Here is a 19,004-nt window from a genome sequence, read left to right on the forward strand (position 1 = left end):
TGTTCTTACAGTTTTCTTTATGAAGAACATACAACTTTTTTATTAGAAAGAAAAAAATTAAGCCATCACGTTAACAGGCTAAAAAAGAAAATATCACATGATCATATCAGTAGATGCAGAAAAAAAGCATTTTACAAAATCCATTACCCATATATTAAAAAAAAAATTCAGTAAATGAGTGATGGAGGGGAACTTTCTCAACTTGACAGAAAATATCTACGAAAACCCCCCACAGCTAACATCATTCTTAATGGTGAGAAACTTGAAGCTTTCTCACTAAGAACAGAAACCAGGCTAGGATATCCCCTCTCACCACTATTTCTCAACATTGTACTGGAAGCCTTAGCTAATGCAATAAGACACAAAAAGGAATTGAAAGGTATACAGATTAGGAAGGAAGAACTAAAACTGCCTTTGTTCGTGGATGACATGATTGTCTATAGAAAATCTGAGTAAACTAAAAGAAAACACAACTGGAACTAATAAGCTATTATAGTAAGGTTGCAGGATACAGGCTAATATACAAAAGTCAGTTGCTTTCCTGTATACAAGTAATGTAAAATGGAATTTAAAATTAAATACAAAATACCATTTATAGTAGCACCCAACAAAAATGAAATACTTAGGTATAAATTGAACAAAATACTTAATAAGAGCTATATGAGGAGAACTACAAAACTCTGATGAAGGATATCAAAGAAGAATTAAATAAATGGAGCAATATTCCATGTTAATGCATGGAAAGACTCGGTATTGTCAAGTTGGCAGTTCTTCCCAACTTGATCTAGAGATTCAATGCATTCCCAGTCAAAATCCCAGCAAGTTATTTTGTGGATATTGACAGACATATTGATTCAAAGTTTATATGAAAAGGGAAAAGACCCACAGTGGCCAACATGCTATTGAAGGAACAGAACAAAGTTAGAGGACAGACACTACCCAACTTCAAGACTTACTACAAAGGTACAATAATCAGGAGACTTTAGTATTGACAAAACTAGACAAATAGATCGATGGAACAGAAAAAAAGAGCCCAGAAACAGGCCTACATAAGTATAGTCAACTCATCTTTGACAAAGGAGTAGAGGCAGTACAATTTGGAATAGGCTTTTTAAAGAATGGTACTGAATAACTGGGCATCCACAAGCAAAAAAATGTATATAGACACAGACTTTATACCCTTCACAAAAATTAACTCAAAATGGATTGCAGACCGCAATGTAAAATGCAAAACTATAAAACTCATAGAAAATAACATAGGAAAACATCTCTAAAATGACCTTGGGTTTGGCAGTGACATTTTAGGTACAACAACAAAGGCAAGATCTATGAAAGAAAGAATTAATAAGCTGGACCTAATTAATATTAAAAATTTCTGCTCTGCAAAAGACACTATTAAGATACCAAATGACAAGCTGGTGACTGGGAGAAAATATTTGCAAAAGACATATACAGCAAACTCTTCAAAATGCAACAATAAGAAAAACCAATTAAAACATGGGTCAGAGATCTGAACATACACCTTACTAAAGGAGATATACTGATGGGAGATAAGCACATGAAAAAATGCTCCACATCATATGTTATCAAGAAAATTCAAATTAAAACAACAGTAAGCTACCACTATACACCTATTAGCATGGCCAGAATCCAGAACATTGACAGTGCTAAATGCTGATGAGGATGTGAACAACAGGAACTGGTGTGAATGCAATTTCTAGTGAGATTGCATTGCTGATGGGACTGAAAGATAATATTGCTTCTTTGGAAGACAGTTGGGCATTTGGTGGTTTCTTCCAACACTAAACTTACTCTTACAATACGATCCAGCAGATCACTCTCCTTGGTATTTACCCAAAGGAGTTGAAAACTCATATTTGCACAAAAACCTTCATGTAAATTTTATGGCAGCTTTGTTCATAATTGCCAAAATTTGGAAGCAACCAAGATGTCCTTCCAAATCTTGTTTATCCAAGTAGGTGAATGGATAAACTGTGGTACATCCAGACAGTGGAATATTATTTAGCACTAAAACGAAATGAGCTATCACATCATGAAAAGACATGGAAGAACCTTAAATGTACATTACTAAGTGAAAGAATCTAATCTCACAAGCCTACATACTGTATCATTCCAACTATATAACATTTTGGAAGATGTAAAACTATGGAGGCAATAAAAAGATCAGTGGCTTCCAAGGGTTGTGGGGAGAGAGAGACAAATAGGTAGACCACAGAGGATTTTGGGGACAGTGAATCTCCTGTGTATGAAACTATAGTGGTGGATAGATGGCATTATACATTTGTTCAAACCTAGAGAATGTACACCATGAATGATCACTAATGTAAACAGTGGGCATTAGCTTATAATGATGTGTCATTGCAGGTTCCTGTGTAACGAATGTACCACTGTGGTAGAGGATGTTGATAATGGAAGAGGCTGTGTGTGTGGCAGTGGTGAGGGGTTATATGGGAAATCTCTGTGCAGTTCTGTGAATCTAAAATTGCTCTAAACATCTATTAAAAATATAGGGCTTCCCTGGTGGTGCAGTGGTTGAGAGTCCGCCTGCCGATGCAGGGGACACGGGTTCGTGCTCCAGTCTGAGAAGATCCCACATGCTGCGGAGCGGCTGGGCCTGTGAGCCATGGCCGCTGAGCCTGCGTGTCTGGAGCCTGTGCTCCACAACGGGAGAGGCCACAACAGTGAGAGGCCCACGTACAGAAAAAAAAAAAAAAAAAATATATATATATATATATATATATATAGGAGTTTCCAGCAGATAATATCTTCTCTAATGTATTTTTACATATGATTCCATTCCTGATCTTCCAAAGAATAGCCATTTTCTCTGTAGAGCTTTCCTGTTTCATGTATAAAATGTTTTATGATATGCCATCTATATATTTTCCCTTTATTCCAATAATTTTTCCTTCTATATTTCTTTTCACTTTTGCACTTCTGCATTGGTGAAACTTTACTGTGGACATCATTTTAACTTTGTCTATTTTTTCCCTGAGATTAATATTTAGTGTATTTTATACTCTTTTATTGACTCAAGGGTACATTTTATATTTTACTTGTAATTAACTGCCATTACAAAATTGGAACTTACAGATGTGATAAACCAAGATATTCCTGAAATGTTTTTAAACATAATTTTGTTTTCTGGCTGGAAATACAAAAATAGGTAGAAAATTTAAATGTAAAGTAAAAATTATCTGTGAGCTTATGTCTATTAGTATTTTAACAGTATATTTGCTTTCCTGTCACAGTGTTGCAAGCACCAATGACATTTTCCAGCACTGATTTTATATTTGAAATCCCATTACATACTATGGATCCTAATAAAAGTGTCACAAAAACTCAGGTGTGTATAGAGAATTGATGCAATTTACAATTTTTTTCTGATTATGGTTTTCAGTTTATTAAGGTGATTATTCTGAAGCATGTGTTGTAAGAATACTTTCATTTTAGAGAACTTGCATGTATATATATATGTATATATAGACCGTATTTCTCAGAAGTAATAAAGTATACAAATGTATAAAGCCACTTATTTTATATATGTATATTTTAATAGGACTATTCAAAATATATTAAATTGAATGGTTATCCCTCTTTCTTTATACAAACGGAAGCTATGATTAAAATTAACATGAAATATGTTCCATACAGGTGAGGAAATGTGAGAGGCAAGAATAAAAATTGAAAAAGTCCAGATATATAATACAGTCACTTCTATGTTAATCTACTCTTTATTTCTTATATTTCTGCCTCTCTTCTAATTATGAATCCATCTGGAAAGGAAAAAAAGAGAGACATGCATAAGAAAGAAGCTCAGGCATGCATTGTAGAAATTTGTATTTGTAGTGCTCCTTTTTTTGTCTTTTATATCAGTTTTCCTGCATTCATAAATACAGTCCCTTATATTGTAAAAAATACTTTGCTGATGTATAATGTAATTAGAATAATGATCCTGAGCATGGGAGATTATCTGAGATTATGTAGGTGGTCCCAGTCTAATCACATGAAGAGTTAAAAACAGAGAACCTTTCCTGACTGTGGTCAGAAGGATATGTGATGATAGAAGAGGGGTCAGAGAGGTGTGATGTTGCTGGATTTGAAGATAGTGCAAGGAGGCCACCAGCCAAAGAATTTGTCTGAACTCTAGAAACTGAGACTGGCAAGGAAACAGATTCTTCTCTAGAACCTCCAGAAGGTATCACAGTTCCTTCTAACACCTTGGTTTTAGTCCAGTGATATCTGCATTGACCTTCTAATCTACAAGACTGTAATGTGATAAATTTGTTTTGTTTTAAACCACTAACTTTGTGGTAGTTTGTTATGGCAGCAATAAAAATCCTAAAGTAAGCTATATCAGCATCACATTTAGAATAGGCTATAACTATTAGAGAAAGTTGAAATAAGAATTGGTTAAAATTGGTTGCTTCTGGGAAGCAGGACTGTTGATGAGGAGGAGCTGAGTGGGCCAACTTTTTTTTTTTTTTTTTTCGGTACGCGGGCCTCTCACTGTTGTGTCCTCTCCCGTTGTGGAGCACAGGCTCCGGACGTGCAGGCTCAGTGGCCATGGCTCACGGGCCCAGCCGCTCCACGACATGTGGGATCTTCCCGGACCGGGGCACGAACCCGTGTCCCCTGCATCGGCAGGCAGACTCTCAACCACCGTGCCACCAGGGAAGCCCGGGCCAACTTTTTTATAAGTGTATTTCAACTATTTGTGTAAGCTATGCACATGTATCATTTTGATGAAATTATAAAGAAAAATAACCGTACTACACATGCTAAACTAATTAAACGATGCTTCTCCATAGATGACTGGAACAGTTCAATTCTTAGGATATAGAAAGTGGATAGTATGTTAGAGATCTTATACCATTTCCTCAATTTCAGAATGAGAAATATGAGGCATTCATATAACTAGTATGATAACCATGCTCACCTTCTGTATTAAAAGATGTTTTCTTTATTAGGTGCAAATGAACTTTGTTATAAAGTACACAAATATTAGAGCATTTTAAATAGGTGTCTCAGTACTTAGAGACATCTGGGGGTAAAATTGCCTCATTTTTTTAATCTTGAATATTTTAAATAAATCATGCTTTAGAAAGAAACAAAGTATGTTATTTTGTTGTGGTGACAATTGCATGGATCATTCTACACACTTCCAATTTGGAAGAATAAAGTTTAAAAAAACTTGGTTGAAGCTTTTATTTTCATAGTGAGTTGCACAGGAAAGATGAGTTTGCACACAAGTCATGTATATAGCTCCCAGATTTATAGGAACATCACAAAGACAGTGCAGAGACTTTCTGCATACACTTTACACAACTTTCCCTAATGTTAACACCTTATACAACCAGAGAACAATTTTTTAACACTAAGAAATTAACATTAGTAAAATATTATTAACTAAACAACAGACTCTATTCACATTTCACCAGGTATTTACTAAGGTCCTTTTACTGTACTAGGGTCCAATCCAGGACACCATATTGCATTTAGTCTCCTCTAATGTATGACAGGTTCTCAATCTTACTAATTTTTTATGACCATGTTAATTTAAAAAAATACTGGTCTGGCTTTTTTTTTTTTTCCAGAATGTTCTTTAATTTCAGTTTGTCTTATATTTTCCACCTGACTAGGCTCAGTTCTTATTTTCCATGGACTTTGGGGAAGAATGTCACAGAGGTGAAATATGCTTTTTGTCATATCATGTGAAGGGAGGACATGATATCAGTATACATGCCAGGTTTTTCCACTGTAAAGTTGGAGAAACTATTTTTCCCTTTCCACACTCTGTGATTTGGAAGTGAGTCATCTATTTCAGCCCAGACTCAAGGGGTAGGGGACAAGCTCCACCTTCTGGAGGGGATATTTACATATATTATTTGGAATTTTTCTGTAAGAAAGGTTATTTCTTCTCTCCATTTATTTATTTATTTAGTTAGTTACTTAATATATCACTGTGACCTCACATATATTTATTCCATACTTTTAGTTTTAATCCAATGTTACATTTTTTATTTTGTTGCTAAAACTGTTCCAGCTTTGGCCATAAGGACCTCTTTTAGATTGGCCCTTTGATATATTCCCTTCTTTATGATTTTTTTTTTTTTTTTTTTGCATTATGCGGGCCTCTCACTGTTGTGGCCTCTCCCGTTTCGGAGCACGGGCTCCGGATGCGCAGGCTCAGCGGCCATGGCTCACGGGCCCAGCCGCTCCGCGGCATGTGGGATCTTCCCAGACCGGGGCACGAACCCGTGTCCCCCGCATCGGCAGGCGGACTCGCAACCACTGCGCCACCAGGGAAGCCCTCTTTATGATTTTAAAGCATTCTCTTACTTCCTTTGCTACAAAATGGTCCAGGGTCACTTTTTTTTTTTAACATCTTTATTAGAGTATGATTGCTTTACAATGGTGTGTTAGTTTCTACTGTATCACAAAGTGAATCAGCTATACGTATACATATATGCCCATATCCCCTCCCTCTTGCGTCTCCCTCCCACCCTCCTTATCCCACCCCTCTAGGTGGTCACAAAGCACCGAGCTGATCTCCCTGTGCTATGCAGCTGCCTCCCACTAGCTATCTATTTTACATTTGATAGTGTCTATAAGTCCATGCCACTCTCTCACTTCGGCCCAGCTTACACTTCGCCCTCCCCGTGTCCTCAAGTCCATTCTCTATGTGTGCATCTTTATTCCTGTCCTGTCCCTAGGTTCTATAAAACGTTTTTTTTCTTAGATTCCATATATATGTGTTAGCATACAGTATTTGTTTTTCTCTTTCTGACTTACTTCACTCTGTATGACAGACCCTAGGTCCATCCACCTCACTACAAATTACTCAATTTCGTTTCTTTTTATGGCTGAATAATATTCCATTGTATATATGTGCCACATCTTCTTTATCCATTCATCTGTCAATGGACACTTAGATTGCTTACATGTCCTGGCTATTGTAAATGGAGCTGCAGTGAACATTGTGGTACATGACTCTTTGAATTATGGTTTTCTCGCGCACCAGGAAACAAAGAGGGAAGAAAAAGTCTCTTGCCTCTTCGGCAGCTCCAGACTTTTTCCCGGACTCCCTCCCGGCTAGCCGTGGCGGAGTAGCCCCCTTCAGGCTGTGTTCACGCAGCCAACCCCAGTCCTCTCCCTGGGATCTGACCTCCGAAGCCTGAGCCTCAGCTCCCAGCCCCCTCCCGACCCAGCGGGTGAGCAGACAAGCCTCTCGGGCTGGTGATTGCTGGTCGGCACTGATCCTCTGTGCAGGAATCTCTCCGCTTTGCCCTCTGCACCCCTGTTGCTGCGCTCTCCTCCGTGGCTCTGAAGCATCACCCCTTTGCCACCCACAGTCTCCGCCCACGAAGGGACTTTCTAGTGTGTGGAAACCTTTCCTCCTTCACAGCTCCCTCCCACTGGTGCAGGTCCCATCCCTATTGTTTTGTCTCTGTTTTTTCTTTTTTCTTTTGCCCTACCCAGGTACGTGGGGAGTTTCTTGCCTTTGGGGAAGTCTGAGGTCTTCTGTCTGCGTTCAGTGTGTGTTCTGTAGGAGTTGTTCCACATGTAGATGTATTTTTGATGTATTTGTGGGGAGGATGGTGATCTCCCCGTCTTATTCCTCTGCCATCTTGAAGATCTCCCTCCCAGGGTCACTTTTATTTTAGTTGTTCCAGCTCTTGAGTCAACATTTTCTCGAAGAAACCTCATTATCTTTTACAGGAGAATGGTATTTAGAAACCAAGATCTGTACACTAGGTGTGCTAGCGGCTACTGTGGTGTCACGTGTTCTAGGCCCTTTTGGCAAATAGAGCCAGGAAGTATTTGTATGTGTACTAATCCATGAGTACACATATATTTGTAATTATCTATCTGTCTATCTACCTGTCTATCATCTATTTATATCTGTCTTTTCCTATTTGTCTATCTAAACATGAATTCAAACTGATAACTCTGACTGTAATCCAGCACCACAAGGTTCATTTCAGTCTTTCTCCCTTGTTCATTTTTAACTCTGACAGTGAGAAATCTGACTCTCTTGTTTATAATATATTTACATATTTTTTAACCCTGGTAGACTTAGTAAAGAAGTTTCAGAATTTTTAACCTGTACCCTTTTAGAATTCTTAACATATTTTCCAACTAGGGTACAGTGTTTATGAAGAGTATCTTTTTGTCTTTAGCTTTATAGTTTCCAGTCAAAACACAGTTTTCCAGAATTATTTAGGACACTCCTTACCACCCACACTACCTTTGGTGAGGTTATTTCCTACATTTGCGATATAGCTTGTCACAGTCTACAGTCCATGCTGGGATCCCCAGCATCTTGGTTGATTGTTTTTAATTTACATACCTTTAAGTTCACTCTTTGCAGTATACAGTTGTATGAGATTTTAAAAATGTATAGAATCATTTATTTACTACTTCAGTGCCATACAGAACAGTTTCATTACACTAAAAATTATCTGTATAACCCCTTAGCAATCACCTACTTCTCTTTCCACTGACACTTGGCAGCAATTGATTTTTTTTCCCACCCACAAAATTGTGCATTTCCAGAATGACAGGTAATTTAATTATACAGTATGTAGAAATTTGGGTCTGGCATCTTTCACTTAACAAAATATATTTAATCTTCACTTATGTTTTTGCATGAATTAATATTTTACTTATTTTGTCACTGAATTTTATCCCATTGTATGGATGTACCACAGTTTGTTTATACATTCATTTGTCAATGGAAATCTTGTTTGTTTCTACTTCCATTGCTTGGTGATTATGAACAAAGCTATTATAAACATTCACATACAGATTTTTGTGTGAGCATAAATTTTCAATTTAAAAAAATACCTAAGAGTAGGATTACTGGGTCACTTGGTAGACATATGTTTAACATTATAAGAAGCTGTCAAACTGTCTTCCAAAGTGACTGCACCAATTTGCATTCTCACCATCATGAATGAAGGTTCTTGTTACTCTGCGTCCTTGATAACTAGCATAGCTCCTTTGAGTACTTTTCATAGTTATTGACAGGCTGCGAACATATTTGCATACCCCTTTGTTTGCCTAACATCACTTTTAAAACATTTTATCTATGATTACCACATTTAATTGCTTGACTTTGTGCCTAGGACTATCAAGTTGCTATAGCAATACAAACTAAATTTATATTGCATGTTATAATCTTTATAAATCTCTTCTTTTATTTTTTATGTGTGAACAGGATCTTGTTTTACATAATACTTCAAAAAAAAGATGAAGAGTGGAATTTCGATATTAGTAATACTGGTAAACTTTTCGAAGATGGCATATTCAAATTTAGCATACTCAGTAGGACTCTGTGACCAATTGAAGAGTGTAATGCTTCTATAAATTTCTATCCAGGTAAGTACTTTTTTTCTGTATTTGTTGTTTCTATATCAGTTTATCCTTCACATATTTTATCAAGTATATAAAAGTTTAGATTATTTGTTATATGTTCTTAAAACAGTTTTAAGAAATTTCTTACTAAAATTTTGTGGTAACTGTCATTATAAATGACACCCAGTGATCCTTACCTCCTGGTATTCATGCTATTATATAGTCCCCTCCCACATCAAATAGAGCTAATATATGACCCATGGGATATTATGGATGTGATGGTGTGTGACTTCTAAGGCTAGATCAGAAAAGGCACTGCAACATCTGACTTTTCCTCTTGGATTGCTTGCTTTGGGGAAAGCTGGCCAGGATGTCTGTTTATCTGTATTTCCACTTTTCTGTTTTTTTTTTTTAATTACAAAAAGTTTTTTGTACCTTTTAATAATTGGTATGGCAAATTTTCTTTCACTAAACATATATTTCAAACATTTTTGGCAATTCTTATACATTTGCTTTTCTAAATGAACTGTAGATTATTTTTTCCAGTTTCTAGAAAATGGCATGTAATTGAGTTTTTCCCTTCAAAGAATAACATGCTTTTACAGTAATTAAGGTGTCATTTTATATGCATCATTATATAAAGAACAAGAATATCTTTTCCCCACTAAATTATCTTGGTACCTTGTTGAAATGCAGTTGACCATAAACAGAGTTGTTTATTTCTCTTAACCTGGTCTTAGAGAATGGCTTGTGAAGTATTCCCTCCATTTCTGTTTTTGTGAAGGTTAATATTAATTCTTCATGAAATGTTTAGTACATTTAACCAATGAAGTTGTTTGTGTTTTGGCTGTTCTATGTGGGAAGTCTTTTGATTCCTACTTCGATCCCTTTCTATGTCTATTCAGATTTTATATTTCTTCTTGAGTCAGTTTAAGTAATTTGTGTCTTTCTAGAAATTTGCACATTTCATCTAGGTTATCTAATTTGTTTGTATACAGCTGTACATTGTGTTTCCTTATAATCCTTCTATTAAATTTCTGAAAAGTTAGTATTATTTTCCCTTTTTTTTATTCATGACTTTTGTAATTTGAATCTTCTCTCTTTTTTCTTTCTTGGTCATTCTTGCTAACGGTTTTTAAAATTTGATAATGTTTTCAAAGACCAACTTGATTTTCTTAATTTTTTCCTATACTTTAATTAATTTCTGTTCTAATATTTATTATCTTCTCTATTCTACTTTGTTTGGCTGTAATTTTTTTCCCCCTTGTCTCTTATGGTGCAAGGTGTTAGGTATTGATTTGAAATATCTTTTCGATGGAGACATTTATAGCTATAAATTTCACTCTGAGCACTGCTTTAGGTGCATCCCATAAATTTTGATATGTTTTGTTTTCCTTTTAATCTACAGTTATATTTAAAAATTTACTTTGCCATTTCTTTTTTTTTTTTTTCTTCACTCTGACGTTTGCTGGTCAACAGTGTGTCCTCAATGGTATTATTCTGAGAACCGACAACTACTGAGCAAGGGGCTTGGGAGCAAGGGAGAAAACATTGTACAATGTATTCAGTTCTGTTCTCTCCATCTGGAGGTAGCCTACAGGTTGATTATATTTTAATACTTTTTACATAATATTAGAATGGCACACATTTTCATCGTTTTGATGGGAAGTTTCACTAATCTGGCAGCTATCGTGTTTACTCCTTGTATTTTTCCCTTTTAGTTCTATTCTTTTCAGATACAAAGATGAAGTGTTTAATACTAAATGTGGGGGAAAATAATCATTTTTGATCTATTTCTTCCTCCCACCCATTGCTTTTCTTTCAAAAATACTTTTGTATTTTCTTTTGCTTCTATTATCATGACAAATATTTTATCTGAGCTCTTCCTGCTGTCTTACATTGTTTGTCCTTAAATCATCTGAGATTTGCTCCCAAGAGCAAATTTATTTATTTTATGGCATTTGCTTCCAATAGCAATTTGTTACATTTATCCATTCCATGGTTAAACAGTTCTTATTAATGAGAGATTCTTTTTTTTTTTTTTTTTTTTTTTTGCGGTACGTGGGCCTCTCACTGTTGTGGCCTCTGCTGTGCAGAGCACAGGCTCCGGACACGCAAGCTCAGCGGCCATGGCTCACGGGCCTAGCTGCTCCGTGGCATGTGGGATCTTCCCGGACCGGGGCACGAACCCGTGTCCTCTGCATCGGCAGGCGGACTCTCAACCACTGTGCCACCAGGGAAGCCCAATGAGAGATTCTTAAATTTAATGTTTTGAAGGACTTAAGGATCCTCTCACAATTCAGACTATCTTAACTGTAAAAGTTAATTTATTTGACTCATCTAATGCAAAAACCTAGGAATAGATTTCCTGTGTTTAGGCATGGCTGGAACCAGGTGCTCTAAAGATTACCTGGTTTCTTTCTTATTTTTCAAATCTGCTAAATCATTATCAGAGTCATGTGGTCATTTAAAACAGGCTTCCATTCTCTCATGTGCAGATCTGTTGAAAAAGAGATTGCTTCATTCTCACCAGTTTGAACAAAGGCATTGGGCCTGGTTACATTGGTCTAGTGGGTGATATGCCTAGCAATAGGTATCATTTGAATTGCTGGACCTCACTCAAATATCCACTACAAAAGCTTCATCTTTCAGATTGTTATGACTTTTCTCATTGAAGATGTAGGCTTTCCAGCAGTCATCCAATAATTCTGGATAGGCTTTCTTTAAGTCCACAACTAGATGGAAGCTGCATCAGCAAAGGCTTGATTATACTATAATATACTATACACATAGTATATTATATACTATAATATACTGTACTATAATATTTGAGGAATAACACGTGCACATTATAGTATTCTGCTTTTTTTTTTTTTTTTTTTTTTTTTTTTTGCGGTACGCAGGCCTCTCACTGTTGTGGCCTCTCCCGTTGCGGAGCGCAGGCTCCGGACGCGCAGGCCCAGCGGCCATGGCTCACGGGCCCAGCCGCTCCGCAGCATGTGGGATCCTCCCAGACCGGGGCACGAACCCGTGTCCCCTGCATCGGCAGGCGGACCCTCAACCACTGCGCCACCAGGGAAGCCCAGTATTCTGCTTTTTTGTTATGCTCTTATATTTTAGCATTTAATATGTCATAAATGTGTTTATAGTATTAATGATAATTGTAAGCTATTTTTAATTGGTAAAAATGGCCAACTACTTTGTTTCATCATGATGTATTCTATGGGAGTCTGAACAGTTTTTGGATTCAGACTTTTGAGAGTCAGATTTCAGAGTCAAACAAATTTGTTTGAGAGTCAAACAAATTTCTGTTTGGTAAGCTCCCTAAATACCTGGCTGTCATCAGAAAAATGGACACAAAATTATTGGGATTAAATCACTAACTGAGATAGTGACTGAAAAGGATCAATGTGGTATGTATAATTTTCTGGCTTAGATTTTATGCATGCTTCCCAATGACCATTCCTCTACTTTGCATATATGAATTCTTCATAGTTTCCACTTTAAAACAAGTATAGATATCTAAGGTACAAATCTGAATCAGATCAAAAAGTTTATAATTTTAGAAGAATGTTTGTGGTTGAGTAATGTGTACTTTTGCTGTTATTTGTGATCATCTGTCTTTGCAGTGTATTCTGTTTTGATTTTTATTGGATTTTTTTAACACCTTTATTGGAGTATAATTGCTTTACAATGGTGTGTTAGTTTCTGCTTTATAACAAAGTGAATCAGTTATACATATACATATGTTCCCATATCTCTTCCCTCTTGCGTCTCCCTCCCTCCCACCCTCTCTATCCCAACCCTCTAGGTGGTCACAAAGCACCGAGCTGATCTCCCTGTGCTATGCGGCTGCTTCCCTCTAGCTATCTGTTTTACATTTGGTAGTGTATATATGTCCATGCCACTCTCTCACTTTGTCACAGCTTACCCTTCCCCCACCCCATATCCTCAAGTCCATTCTCTAGTAGGTCTGTGTCTTTATTCCTGTTTTGCCCCTAGGTTCTTCATGACCTTATTTATTTTTTTTCTTAGATTCCATATATGTGTGTTAGCATACAGTATTTGTTTTTCTCTTTCTGACTTACTTCACTCTGTATGACAGACTCTAGGTCCATCCACCTCACTACAAATATCTCAATTTCGTTTCTTTTTATGGCTGAGTAATATTTCATTGTATATATGTGCCAAATCTTCTTTATCCATTCATCTGTTGATGGACAGTTAGGTTGCTTCCATACCCTGGCTATTTAAAACAGAGCTGCAATGAACATTTTGGTACATGACTCTTTTTGAATTATGGTTTTCTCAGGGTATATGCCCAGTAGTGGGATTGTTGGGTCATATGGTAGTTCTATTTTTAGATTTTTAAGGAACCTCCATACTGTTCTTCATAGTGGCTGTATCAATTTACATTCCCACCAACCGTGCAAGAGGGTTCCCTTTTCTCCACACCCTCTCCAGCATTTATTGTTTCTAGATTTTTTGATGATGGCCATTCTGACCAGTGTGAGATGATATCTCATTGTAGTTTTGATTGGCATTTCTCTAATGATTAATGATGTTGAGCATTCTTTCAGTGTTATGTTGGCAATCTGTATATCTTCTTTGGAGAAATGTCTATTTAGGTCTTCTGCCCATTTTTACATTGGGTTGTTTGTTTTTTTGACAGTGAGCTGCATGAGCTGCTTGTAAGTTTTGGAGATTAACCCTTTCTCAGTTGCTACATTTGCAAAGATGTTCTCCCATTCTGAGGGTTGTCTTTTGGTCTTGTTTATGGTTTCCTTTGCTGTGCAAACGTTTTTAAGTTTCATTCTGTCCCATTTGTTTATTTTTGTTTTTATTTCCATTTCTCTAGGAGGTGGGTCAAAAAGGATCTTGCTGTGATTTATGTCATAGATTGTTCTGCCTATGTTTTTCTCTAAGAGTTTGATAGTGTCTTGCCTTACATTTAGGTCTTTAATCCATTTTGAGTTTATTTTTATGTATGGTGTTAGGGAGTGTTGTAATTTCATACTTTTTGCATGTACCTGTCCAGTTTTCCCAGCACCACTTATTGAAGAGGCTGTCTTTTCTCCACTGTATATTCTTGCCTCCTTTATCAAAGATAAGGTGACCATATGTGCATGGGTTTATCTCTGGGCTTTCTATCCTGTTCCATTGATCTTTATTTCTGTTTTTGAGCCAGTACCATACTGTCTTGATTACTGTAGCTTTGTAGTATAGTCTGAAGTCCAGGAGCCTGATTCCTTCAGCTCCATTTTTCGTTCCGAAGATTGCTTTGGCTATTTCAGATCTTTTGTGTTTCCATACAAGTTGTGAAATGTTTTGTTCTAGTTCTGTGAAAAATGCCAGTGGTAGTTTGATAGGGATTGCATTGAATCTGTAGATTGCTTTGGGTAGTAGAGTCATTTTCACAATGTTGATTCTTCCAATCCAGGAACATGGTATATCTCTCCATCTATTTGTATCATCTTTAATTTCTTTCATCAGTGTCTTATAATTTTCTGCATACAGGTCTTTTGTCTTCTTAGGTAGGTTTATTCCTAGATATTTTATTCTTTTTGTTGCAATGGTAAATGGCAGTGTTTTCTTAATTTCACTTTCAGATTTTTCATCATTAGTGTATAGGAATGCCAGAGATTTCTGTGCATTTATTTTGTATCCTACTACTTTACCAAATTCATTGATTAGCTCTAGTAGTGTTCTGGTAGCATCTTTAGGATTCTCTATGTAGAGTATCATGTCACTTGCAAACAGTGGTGGCTTTACTTATTCTTTTCCAATTTGGATTCCTTTTATTTCTTTTCCTTCTGTGATTACTGTGGCGAAGACTTCCAAAACTGTGTTGAATAATAGTGGTGACAGTGGGCAACCTTGTCTTGTTCCTTATCTTAGTGGATAGGTTTCAGTTTTTCACCACTGAGGATGATGTTGGCTGTGCGTTTGTCATATATGGCCTTTACTATGTTGAGGAAAGTTCCCTCTATGCCTACTTTCTGCAGGGTTTTTATCATAAATGGGTGTTGAATTTTGTCAAAAGCTTTCTCTCCCGGGCTTCCCTGGTGGTGCAGTGGTTGAGAGTCCGCCTGCCGATGCAGGGGACGCGGGTTCGTGCCCCGGTCCGGGAAAATCCCACATGCCGCGGAGCGGCTGCGCCCGTGAGCCATGGCCGCTGAGCCTGCGCGTCCGGAGCCTGTGCTCCGCAATGGGAGAGGCCACAACAGTGAGAGGCCCGCGTACCACAAAAAAAAAAAAAAAAAGCTTTCTCTGCATCGATTGAGATGATCATATGGTTTTTCTCCTTCATTTTGTTAATATGGTGTATCACATTGATTGATTTGCATATATTGAAGAATCCTTGCATTCCTGGAATAAAGCCCACTTGATCATGGTGTATGATCCTTTTAATGTGCTGTTGGATTCTGTTTGCTAGTATTTTGTTGAGGATTTTTGCATCTATGTTCATCAGTGATATTGGCCTGTAGTTTTCTTTCTTTGTGACATCCTTGTCTGGTTTTGGTATCAGGGTGATGGTGCCTTGTAAAATGAGTTTGGGAGTGTTCCTCCCTCTGCTATATTTTGGGCGAGTTTCAGAAGGATAGGTGTTAGCTCTTCTCTATATGTTTGATAGAATTTGCCTGTGAAGCCATCTGGTCCTGGGCTTTTGTTTGTTGGAAGATTTTTAATCACAGTTTCAATTTCAGTGCTTTGATTGGTCTGTTCATATTTTCTATGTCTTCCTGGTTCAGTCTCCCCAGGTTGTGCATTTGTAAGAATTTGTCCATTTCTTCCAGGTTGTCCATTTTATTGGCATACACTTGTTTGTAGTAATCTCTCATGATCCTTTTTATTTCTGCAGTGTCAGTTGTTACTTCTTTTTCATTTCTAATTCTATTGATTTGAGTCTTCTCGCTTTTCTTCTTGATGAGTGTGGCTAATGATTTTATCAATTTTGTTTATCTTCTCAAAGAACTAGCTTTTGGTTTTATTGATCTTTGCTATTGTTTCCTTCATTTCTTTTTCATTTATTTCTGATCTGATCTTTATGATTTCTTTCCTTCTGCTAACTTTGGGGTTTTTTTGTTCTTCTTTCTCTAATGGCTTTAGGTGCAAGGTTAGGTTGTTTATTCGAGATGTTTCCTGTTTCTTAAGGTAGGATTGTATTGCTATAAACTTCCCTCTTAGAACTGCTTTTGCTACATTCCATAGGTTTTGGGTCGTCGTGTCTCCATTGTCATTTGTTTCTAGGTATTTTTTGATTTCCTCTTTGATTTCTTCAGTGATCACTTGGTTATTAAGTAGTGTATTGTTTAGCCTCCATGTGTTTGTATTTTTTACAGATCTTTTCCTGTAATTGATATCTAGTCTCATAGCGTTGTGGTCGGAAAAGATATTTGATATGATTTCAATTTTCTTAAATTTACCAAGGCTTGATTTGTGACCCAAGATATGATCTATCCTGGAGAATGTTCCATGAGCACTTGAGAAAAATGTGTATTCTGTTGTTTTTGGATGGAATGTCCTATAAATATCAATTAAGTCCATCTTCTTTAATGTATCATTTAAAGCTTGTGTTTCCTTATTTATTTTGATTTTGGATGATCTGTCCATTGGTGAAAGCGGGGTGTTAAAGTCCCCTACTATGATTGTGTTACTGTCGATTTCCCCTTTTATGGCTGTTAGTATTTGCCTTATGTATTGAGGTGCTCCTATGTTGGGTGCATAAATATTTACAATTGTTATATCTTCTTCTTGGATTGATCCCTTGATCATTATGTAGTGTCCTTGTCTCTTGTAATAGTCTTTATTTTAAAGTCTATTTTGTTTGATATGAGAATTGCTTCTCCAGCTTTCTTTTGATTTCCATTTTCATGGAGTATGTTTTTCTATCCCCTCACTTTCAGTCTGTGTGTGTCCCTAGGTCTAAAGTGGGTCTCTTGTAGACAGCATATTTATGGGTCTTGTTTTTGTATCCATTCAGCCAGTCTGTGTCTTTTGGTGGGAGCATTTAATACATTTACATTGAAGGTAAGTATCAATATGTATATTCCTATTCCCATTTTCTTATTTGTTTTGGGTTTGTTATTGTAGGTCTTTTTCTTCTGTTGTGATTCCTGCCTAGAGAAGTTCCTTTAGCATTTGTTGTAAAGCTGGTTTGGTGGTGCTGAACTCTCTTAGCTTTTGCTTGTCTGTGAAGGTTTTAATTTCTCCATCAAATCTGAATGAGATCCTTGCTGGGTAGAATAATTTTGGTTGTAGGTTTTTCTCCTTCATCACTTTAAATATTTCTTGCCACTCCCTTCTGGCTTGCAGAGTTTCTCCTGAAAGATCAGCTGTTAGCCTTATGGAGATTCCCTTGTGTGTTATTTGTTGTTTTTCCCTTGCTGCTTTTAATATGTTTTCTTTGTATTTAATTTTTGACAGTTTGATTAATATGTGTCTTGGCGTGTTTCTCCTTGGATTTATCCCATATGGGACTCTGTGCTTCCTGGACTTGATTAACTATTTCCTTTCCCATATTAGGGAAGTTTTCAACTATAATCTATTCAAATATTTTCTCAGTCTCTTTCTCTTCTTCTTCTGGGACCCCTATAATTCGAATGTTGGTGCGTTTAATGTTGTCCCAGAGGTCTCTGAGACTGTCCTCAGTTCTTTTCATTCTTTTTTCTTTATTCTGCTCTGCAGCAGTTATTTCCACTATTTTATCTTCCAGGTCACTTATCCGTTCTTCTGCCTCAGTTATTCTGCTATTGATCCCTTCTAGAAAACGTTTAATTCCATTTGTTGCGTTGTTCATCATTGTTTGTTTGCTCTTTAGTTCTTGTAGGTCCTTGTTAAACCTTTCTTGTATTTTCTCTATTTCCAAGATTTTGGATCATCTTTACTATCATTATTCTGAATTCTTTTTCTGGTAGACTGCCTATTTCCTCTTCATTTATTAGGTCTGGTGGGTTTTTATCTTGTTCCTTCATCTGCTGTGTGTTTTTCTGTCTTCTCATTTTGCTTAACTTACTGTTATTGGGGTCTCCTTTTCTCAGGCTGCAGGTTCATAGTTCCCGTTGTTTTTGGCGTCTGTCCCCAGTGGCTAAAGTTGCTTCAGGATGGGGTTAAAGGAGCAGCTGATTCAGGGGCTCTGGCTCACTCAAGCTGGCAGGAGGGAGGGGTACGGATGCGGGGCGAGCCTGCGGCGGCAGAGGCTGCCGTGACGTTGCACCAGCCTGAGGCGCGCCGTGTGTTCTCCCGGGTAAGTTGTCCCTGGATTACGGGACCCTGGCAGTGGCGGGCTGCCCAGGCTCCCGGGAGGGGAGGTGTGGAGAGTGACCTGTGCTCGCACACAGGCTTCTTGTTGGTGGCAGCATCGGCCTTAGCGTATCATGCCCGTCTCTGGGGTCCGCGCTGTTAGCCACGGCTAGCGCCAGTCTCTGGAGCTCCTTTAAGCAGCTCTCTTAATCCCCTCTCCTCGCGCACCAGGAAACAAAGAGGTAAGAAAAAGTCTCTTGCCTCTTCAGCAGCTCCCGACTTTTTCCTGGACTCCCTCCCGTCTAGCCATGGCGCACTAGCCCCTTCAGGCTTTGTTCACGCAGCCAACCCCAGTCCTCTCCCTGCGATCCGACCGAAGC

General features: G+C 37.5%; 1 protein-coding gene across 1 annotated transcript in view; it reads left to right on the forward strand.

The window, feature by feature from the left end:
• CFAP47 (cilia and flagella associated protein 47) overlaps window positions 1-19,004 on the forward strand; it is a gene marked incomplete at both ends in the record, with an annotated part of 271,498 nt that overhangs the window by 55,058 nt on the left and 197,436 nt on the right. The window contains 5 exon segments of the mRNA XM_079727989.1: window positions 2,386-2,456; window positions 3,273-3,367; window positions 9,245-9,268; window positions 9,270-9,362; window positions 9,366-9,405. Coding sequence (XP_079584115.1) covers window positions 2,386-2,456; window positions 3,273-3,367; window positions 9,245-9,268; window positions 9,270-9,362; window positions 9,366-9,405 — 323 coding nt within the window.

The sequence above is a fragment of the Hyperoodon ampullatus genome (assembly GCF_949752795.1).
Source record: "Hyperoodon ampullatus genome assembly, chromosome: X".
Classification (NCBI taxonomy): Eukaryota; Metazoa; Chordata; class Mammalia; order Artiodactyla; family Ziphiidae; genus Hyperoodon; species Hyperoodon ampullatus.